At 29.9% G+C, this 8,570-nt stretch overlaps 1 protein-coding gene across 5 annotated transcripts in view; it reads right to left on the bottom strand.

Annotated features, from left to right (window-relative positions):
- Positions 1-395: 395 nt before the first annotated feature.
- LOC130442890 (dual oxidase maturation factor 1-like) overlaps positions 396-8,570 on the bottom strand; it is a 91,530-nt gene continuing 83,355 nt past the window's right edge. For all 5 annotated transcript variants that reach the window (XM_056777281.1, XM_056777284.1, XM_056777285.1 and 2 more), the window contains 4 exons: positions 3,292-3,503; positions 2,538-2,739; positions 1,366-1,563; positions 396-592 (listed from right to left, as the gene is read on the bottom strand). In XM_056777281.1, the coding sequence (XP_056633259.1) occupies positions 547-592; positions 1,366-1,563; positions 2,538-2,739; positions 3,292-3,503 (658 nt within the window). In that variant the 3' untranslated portion in view covers positions 396-546. The remainder of the gene's footprint in view (positions 593-1,365; positions 1,564-2,537; positions 2,740-3,291; positions 3,504-8,570) is intronic.

The following is an 8,570-nucleotide window of genomic DNA, read 5'->3' as shown; positions in this document are numbered from 1 at the left end:
ATTAAATTCTCATTCAAATATAGCAAAATTCTTTACTCTATCAACTGTTCTATTTTTGAATGAAATCCCTTTATATTAATTATCTACTTAATTATTAATAAATATTAGAGCATGACTCTTTCATAGAGTCTTTTACTTTCAATAAGAACCTGCTTAACAGTCTGATGGAGTTATTTTGCACTAATTTAAGTAATTAATTTTAATTTCAAAAATTTTATTTAAGCCATCAATACTTGCACTTTTTGTGACATTTGTAGGACTTAAATCCTTTGATGGTGGATATACAAAAAATTGTAAAGCTTTTTAAGCTTATGTTCCATTCGGTTATCTGATGTACCATAAAGGATAGGGATCCATAGGTATTCTATGTTGGGTTAGAAATAAAACAAATTAAGGAATATTCATTTTCATTCGTTCAAATAAATTAAAATTAAATTACAATTATTTTAAAAACTAGTACACAATAAATATGGCCATTTCAATGACGTATCACAATAAAATCACTTCAAATATAGTCGAATGATTGCACTCAAAGTTGAAAAAATATCACCACATTGACACTGAATCGATTTTATTTGGACGATGAACGTACCTGGAACATTATGTTGAATTAATTCTTATTTGAAATGTAGTATTTGCAAACATACTATTAATAAATTGTCTAAGGTATTAACAAAAACTTGAAGAATATTTAAAAGTATTGAGAAAGCTGATAAACATGAAGTAATTAACAGTAAAAGTAATAACAGAAGAAGGACCCAAAAATTGGATAATAACAAAGCAGGCACAAATTCTATGATGTTGGAATAACGAATCACACTCAAAAAAATGTTTGAGAGAAATATTAAAAAAAAAACACTTACTGTCCAATTAAAACTTGAAAGGGTTAATCGAGTAGAATCACGAAAAAAATAATGGAGAAAACAAAGTGAAATTAATAAAAGTACATAGACCAGGATGGTACTGGATCAGTAACAGAAGATGTGAAGGGAATCCTCTGAGAAAAATAACAGAATGGAAACTAGCTGTAGAAAAAAGGGAAGACTAAACTAAACAAGATAGGAAAACTAAATGGTTTAAAAGAGTATGAGCATTAAGAAGCGAGTAAGAAAGTAAAAATTCAAACCGTCATAAGTGGTATAAGGGACTGATCCTCCAAAATTAATGGATCTATAGGACATCCCATTGGGATGTGAATAAAATTTTCATGTATTTATATTTTCAGTTGATAAAGAGCCGACTTTCATATATTATGTTGGTTGCTGTTATTTATTAACATAAATGAACAAAAATTATGGTAAAATAATAATTTTCTTGAGCAACAATCTATTATAGTAACTAGAATTTAAACTGTTATTTATTTACCTCAAATCGTTTTTGTATACTGGAGACTCTGTTGAAGCTGGAATGGATACGGTAGAAGATATTATAGAAATTGAAGGAGAAGGGTCTTTTTTATAGGGATATTTCCACGGACTTGGTTCCAACCGAAATTCTTGATTCGATTTTGATACGTTATGTATATTTTCGTTGTCTTCGTCTCGATTTTTAGAATTCAGTCTCCTGTAAGACACAATATTGATTATCCTCAAAATACTAAGTAACACCAAGATGATTTATATAAGTTTATTATGAAGGAATGCGAGAAATGCATAAAACGCACAATGTTCATTTTTGAAATTTATTTTATGCCGGATCTTTTCACAAAGGTAAGAAAATAAAAAGTCACATATTTTTTTCCAATATGAAAATAGATTTTTCACACCATATGATATAGATCGTTTTTTGCATTGTAGAAAAAATTTTTTAAGTAGGAGTCACAAAGAAGAAAAAAAGAAAAAACGCTAAAATTAATAAAAATCGAAAAAAACTGAATTTTTGAGTTAACTAAACAAATCATCAAATCAAAACTTTTTCTTACAGGAGTTATTCAAATTGTGTCTCGTTCACAATCTGACAAAAATGAGGTAGATGTGATTGACAGAGTTTTCAATCATCTACGGTGTTATGCGGCTCTTTTCATGACTAATTCGTTCCATCAAGTCTTCTAAAATATCTTGTCAGTTAACGTAGACCGACATTTTAAAATTCCTCACAGAAACGTATCGAAGGGGTAAGATCAGGCGACTTAGTTGGTCATTTCATTGATCTTCTTGGAATCCATCTTCCTCCGAACTGGTTATTTAGAAACTTTGGTACATTGAGATCATAATCAAGTTTTTCCTAACAACTGGATCGGGAAATGCCGCTATTGGTTCAGAAAGCATTAGCATACGAAGAGTTTGTTAACGAGTTGAACTTTTTATGGGTGCAGTTTTTTTTTCTTCAACAAGGCAATTTCTATTGTAGTTGCAGGAGGGCTGTCTTCCAATGACAGAAAAATATATAATTTTACATCATAAAAATCAAATTTATCAGAATTTTCTATTTATTCTCTCATTTTTTTATGTAAAATGTTTGTTTTTTTTTAAAAAAATGAACATTGTACGTTTTATAAATCTTATGCATAATTTTATCATAACTCTAAATATGTTCACCTTAGAATTTTGCCCAGTGAATTGGGTGATTCTAGATTAGTATCAGTTTTCTTTTTCTCAAATCTCTTGTCCCTACTGTCTTCTATTATTATATGTCTGTCAAATGGGGTATCGTAATCTACTTCTAGAATTGTTGAGAAACTATGAGGGTTGATTATTTCTACAGTTGTTATTATGACTCCAGCTAACAAACAAATACCACCTAGAAGCAAATAACAATAAATAAACAAATAAATCATGTATATTTCTCAAATAATTAACTTTTAAAAGTATTTTATATAATTCTGAATAAAAACAATTGTAGTGTAATCACATTTTCAAGAAATTACAAATATTGGGGGTGAAATGAAGAAGATTTATAAATATTATAAATCGTGATATGTGTCCATAATATGAAAATATTAGGTACAGGGTAGACACACAAGTATTCTTGTAAAGAAGTGATACAACATATAGGAATAATATTCATAAAGGAGGAATTGCAAGTAAGATAATATTATCAACTAAAAAAATATTTCAAAGTAGTAAAATGTTTATACAAAGTAGGAAATCAAACGTATAATAAATAAGAAGGAAAATAATGAAAAAGTTTCTTAACAGAATAAGTTGAAAATAAGAACAATTTGTAACTACTGTTGGAAATTGTAATATTATAGAGATATTAGAAAACAAACGGATAAGTCCTACTCATTTATTTTATAAAGGGGCTGTGAATAGAAACAATTAAAATTCTATATTATATTTCAAACTTAACCTGCAGTAAGCACCAACCAGTAACACCATCCAAAGGAGAAGTTAATTTTGGTTCCTTCCACGTAAATAACCAATGGAGGTTCTGGTAGCATACCGAAGTACCCACATACCGTCGATAAAAGAAGGATCCCGCACAAGGTCATTAGCAGTGCTCCGTATCGAGGTACCACTATTAACATTAGGTTCATCAACACCCATGTCACAAACGAAGTCCTAGAACAAAATAACCTTGATGTGCTTAGAATATACGGGAGATCTTATAAATACTTGACACATATATATATATATATATATATATATATATATATATATATATATATATATATATATATATATATATATAAATATTCAGTAACCAATAATTTATTAAATAATGATTGAATTTCAAAATAAACTAATAAATATAAAAACAATATATCTTTAATTTTCATGGTCGGAAATCATTTTGACTTCTGAGAAAATGTTATAGGGACCTACTGTAATATTTCAAAAAATTAGAATAATATTGATATTATAATGATTATAACCTCAGCTATAAGTCGTAGCTGGATAATCGAAATAAACGAATGTCAAGCGAAGAGAAGGAACGTGAACAGAAAATAACAGTTTTGATATTTATACGTAATATATGACTGCACAGTGAACAATAATGTATATATTTACCTACATACTACATGAAAGAAATCACTCACTAACTTATATTTGTTTTTGAGATCCGTACTTTCTACACTTTATCTTCATTTTTCTAATTTGTAGCGTATAAAAAGCATCAGTTTAAGGCTGTTCTTCAAAATATTGGATTAATACATATAGTGTATTCTCTGCTTCTCGATGATTTATGTTAATCATCGTCACTACTTTTGTCAGAACTTTCTGCAGAGTTCTTGATGTTTAGATAATTGTCATCCATAATCTGATACCATTTTTTTAGTTATCACATTCCTGTATTTTGTCTTTTCGAAAACCTTCGACTTGCGTAGTGATAGATGTTATCTTCTCCATCTGATGTATATTCTAAGGACATTATTCTATAAAATGCTTTTCAATGTTGTTGCTTCCCCTCCAAGCGCGAGGTACAGTATAAATGGTTTCTTACGAAGTTAGCCGACTCCAAAATCACATAAGGTCAGATTCTTCAAACAGTTGAAGGATATGGTATTTCATATAAAGCCTCTTCATGGTCTCTATAACACTTTGGCAGGGCAATAGATGTTATATTCGGATGTAAATATGATACGAATATGTTCACATCTACAGACTTCAGTTGCTTTACATCAGGATGCGAGGAGAATTATTCAATAGCAGTACATCCTTGGGTGGAATATTTTTTATCTTGCAGCTACGTTTTAACGTTTCCAAAAATACTATTTTTTTTAAATTACTAGATTCAATCAAGCCGCTTTGTTATTAGAATAATCAACCGTTAACGGTTTAACATTTTTAAAGGTACTCGGATTTTTGGATTTTTTTCCAATGACGAATAACTTTAGCTTATAGGTTCTGAATGCATTAACTGACTCTTTTTTCGGTATTGTTTTCCAATACAGTTCTGATTCGTCTACATTATATACTTGCTCAGATTTTAGATTTTGCAAAATTTTACCATAGCTTCATTATCAGCACTCAATTTGTTGCTGGTATTCGAAGAACCACCGATTTTTTAAAATGAAAAGGACTGTATTAAGTTTGTAATTTGTTGTATGTATATGGATGTATACTTCTAACGATCGAATTAAAGCTCGTTACATACTCTCGTCTTTACGACTACCCTGATTTAGTGAGATCCCCTCCTATATCTAAAGGTGGGATATACAATCCCCACTACTTCTTATATATTACAAAAATTTTGTAAACAATTTCTCCTAGCAAACAGCTATTTGGCATAGTCATTGAGGTTTATTAGTCCTGTATAGCCAACAAGATGACGTAAAATTACTTTAATTTTCAACTGCTTGTGAAACTTCTAGGTTTGTCTAACTCACATACTTATGTCTTGATATTGGTATCCCTTCCGATATTTTCTGAAAGAACCGCTTAGTTATAGCATAAATCTCTCAAAGGGTACACCCAGTAACACCTACATTATTATTAAAATGTCAATAGTTAGAGCGTTTCGATTACGCTTTTCATTAGCACCGACACGCAGCATTTTTGAGTCCGTTCGCGTTTATAGTTCTTCCAATATCTATTGCAGAAGACATTTATGCGAGGAGCAATCAATATTTCATAAATACGCACGGCACTCATACCAAATGAAGAAATGAAAATGATGTGTACTCTCCGTGTAAAACCTTGAATCGTGAACATAAATGCATTTCTATAGGCCGAAGCAGTCGGAAAGCGTATGTACACAATTTCTTTGAAATATTTCTGCTAAACAGTATACGATAAACAGTGACGTGCTTTGGTGAGATTTATTTAAATCATAAATTTCTTTAAATAAATAGAAATATTGCGTTCTTTGGAACGTAGGCGAATGAAGACAATGAAATTGCACAGTGTAGTGAGAATAAAGGCAGGAATGAATTTAATAAAAAAGATTTAGATATACAAACACAGCAAGTTATTTTAAATATATTCGAATGTTTAAATAAAGAAAATATTCAGCATTCTGATAATGCAAGCATAATAAAAATTGCTGAATTAACTAGATTAAATAAATTTTCCATTTATCCAGTAGTCACGAAAGGGGTTCACAGACCCGAAAAACATGTAAAAAATGTAGCAAATTATACAGAATACAATTATACCAGTTTAGAAACATTGCGCTAAATTCTGTCAGCATGTGTTTTTTAACAAAAAAAAAAACTGAATAAACGGATGACAATAACCGAATCGTCGAAGATAGTTCGATGGTAACAAGATTATTTGCGTTAGATAAGACACTACCGAAGTTCTAATATACGAACGGGGTACAGAAAGGGCGCAGTTGTCGTCTGGTACCCTGTTTAAACCAAACTCCCTAACAGGCAGGTACATTTTACTCGTCTATTTACGTTTTATAATTTAATATTCAGTTGTAACAAGTTAATGAGGTATAATAATGATTTTTTTCTAAGTTCCAATTTCCTAAGTTCCACTACAATTCAAGTGCATCTGTCTAAATAACGGCGTATAATGCCATCCAATTTATAATAATTCGATAGCCTTTTAACGAATACTTTTTGGAATAAGATAAACTACATAGTTTTAAAAGTATTTATAAAATAATAAATTTATATAATGATAGATCAAACAAAATTGTCGACAAGGGTTTTTTAATCTGCAATTGATATTGGAAGAATTATAACTAGTCTAGACGGTACATTCAGCGTTCACGCCTCAGTCGGTGGTCAAATCCGCACGGTTAATCCGCCGCTGCAATAGATTGCGGACGGATATCCAATAGATATAAAATTTGTGAATAAAGAAGAAGCGTTTATTTTGGGTACGGTAGTCAGAAGTGGGATTTTTGAAATTCGGTAAAAAATTATAAAATTATAATTAAGAAAATTGGGAGAAATTGAATGAAATTTAAAAAATATTCAGGAACCAGGAGTGAAAGTTTACAGAATATTGGTTATAGAATAAATAGTTTGTAAAGAATTATTAATTGGAAAGCGCAGTATAATTTAGATAATTAACTTGTAGATAATTACAATAGTTTATTGATATTTATCTATTAATTTTAACTAGGAGCCCCAACATCTCAAAACCTAAAATTATGTATGTTCTCACATTTCCCTCATACAATATGTATGAAAAAGTTGGCAGCATATGGGAAAATTTTTTATTGTAAGTTTCACGAAAGAAGTTTCGAAAATAATAATATTCAGGTATTTGGCATTAAATGTCCACAAATTGCAAAAGATTAATGGGAATATTTTGACCACTCTAATTTCAACTTAAATTTTGCAATTTTAGATGTGAAACACGTCAACTTTTATCTTATTTAACAAGTAAACACTTAAACTTAAACCTTTAATTGTTGATTTGAAATATTTTAGTAATGAATTTAAGTCAGTAATAATAAAATAAGTAATGCCCAACAGAATAATGTATTTTATATTGTAATACCCAAAAAAAACGAAATAATTTAAAATCTAGGAAATAATACATTCCATCTTGTTAATGAAATTGAAATGTAATTTTAACTAATGGAAACAAAGTTGATAACGTCACTGTGTATTAATTGTTCTCAAGAAGTAGCAAAAATGCCCTTGAAATTGATTATTGACGAAAAAATTGAAATTGTACTAATTGTCGGAGATAACCATAAAATATATAGATAAGCTGCAGTAATAATCAATTACAGGCATCCCGATAAAAATATATATTTTGCAACAAAATAAGTAAAATAATGAAAAAATTCAGGAGAGATAGAAATATTGATAATAAATTAAGAAAAAAACATTTGCCATGGATCGTGACTGAAGATATTCAAAACCAAATAATGCTCTCAACAGTGGAAAATCCCAAAGATTAGATAAAGAAAAGGTCGGCCACATTTGATGTGAGTGAATATTTAGTTGTGAAGATATTAAAATCTAACAAATTTAAACCCTACAAACCCCAGTTCATTGATAATTTAAAAACCGAAGATTTTAATAAAAGGTTTGGATTTAGTGCATGGTTCCAAGGGAAGTTATAAAATAATCATTATATGGAACGGTGCATACTTTTTTCGGACGAAGCAACGTTTACTTCTTTTGGGACAGTTAGCTCACAACATTGCCGCTGGTGGAATGACACTAATCCGCATTCTACTGTCGAATGTCGCGACCAATATTGTATTAAAACAAATATATGGAGTGGAATATTTAACGACCCTTTTTTCAGAAATACTATGAATTCTGAACGTTACTTAAAATTTTTGAATGATAAAATTTCCGATTTTATTGATAACCCACCAATAATAAAAAAATAACGCATATGGTACCAACATGGTGGGACACCATGTCATAGTAGCAGAAATGTTCGAGAATATCTACTGCAAACTTTTAATGGACGAGTATTTAAGAATATTTGTGGAATTTGCTTGGCCTGCAAGATTTCCAGACCTAAATCCACTACACTTCTTTTTGTGGGGATACCTAAAGCAAAAATTGTACTCCAACAGACCATTCGACAATATTGATCATTTGGAAAGAACAATTCAGGAAGCATGTGACGATATTACTCCAGCTGTTATTAAATAATATAATAAAAGCATTTTCTGAAAGAACAATTGAATGCTTAGAAAGAAACGGTGGACAAGTTGAGATGTATATTGAATCGTAGTTGCCAATTTCGAAAAACTTT

The sequence above is a fragment of the Diorhabda sublineata genome, chromosome 4, assembly GCF_026230105.1.
Source record: "Diorhabda sublineata isolate icDioSubl1.1 chromosome 4, icDioSubl1.1, whole genome shotgun sequence".
NCBI classification, from domain to species: domain Eukaryota; kingdom Metazoa; phylum Arthropoda; class Insecta; order Coleoptera; family Chrysomelidae; genus Diorhabda; species Diorhabda sublineata.
The sequence above is the reverse complement of the archived record's forward strand: the minus strand, read 5'-3'. Positions and strand labels throughout refer to the sequence as shown.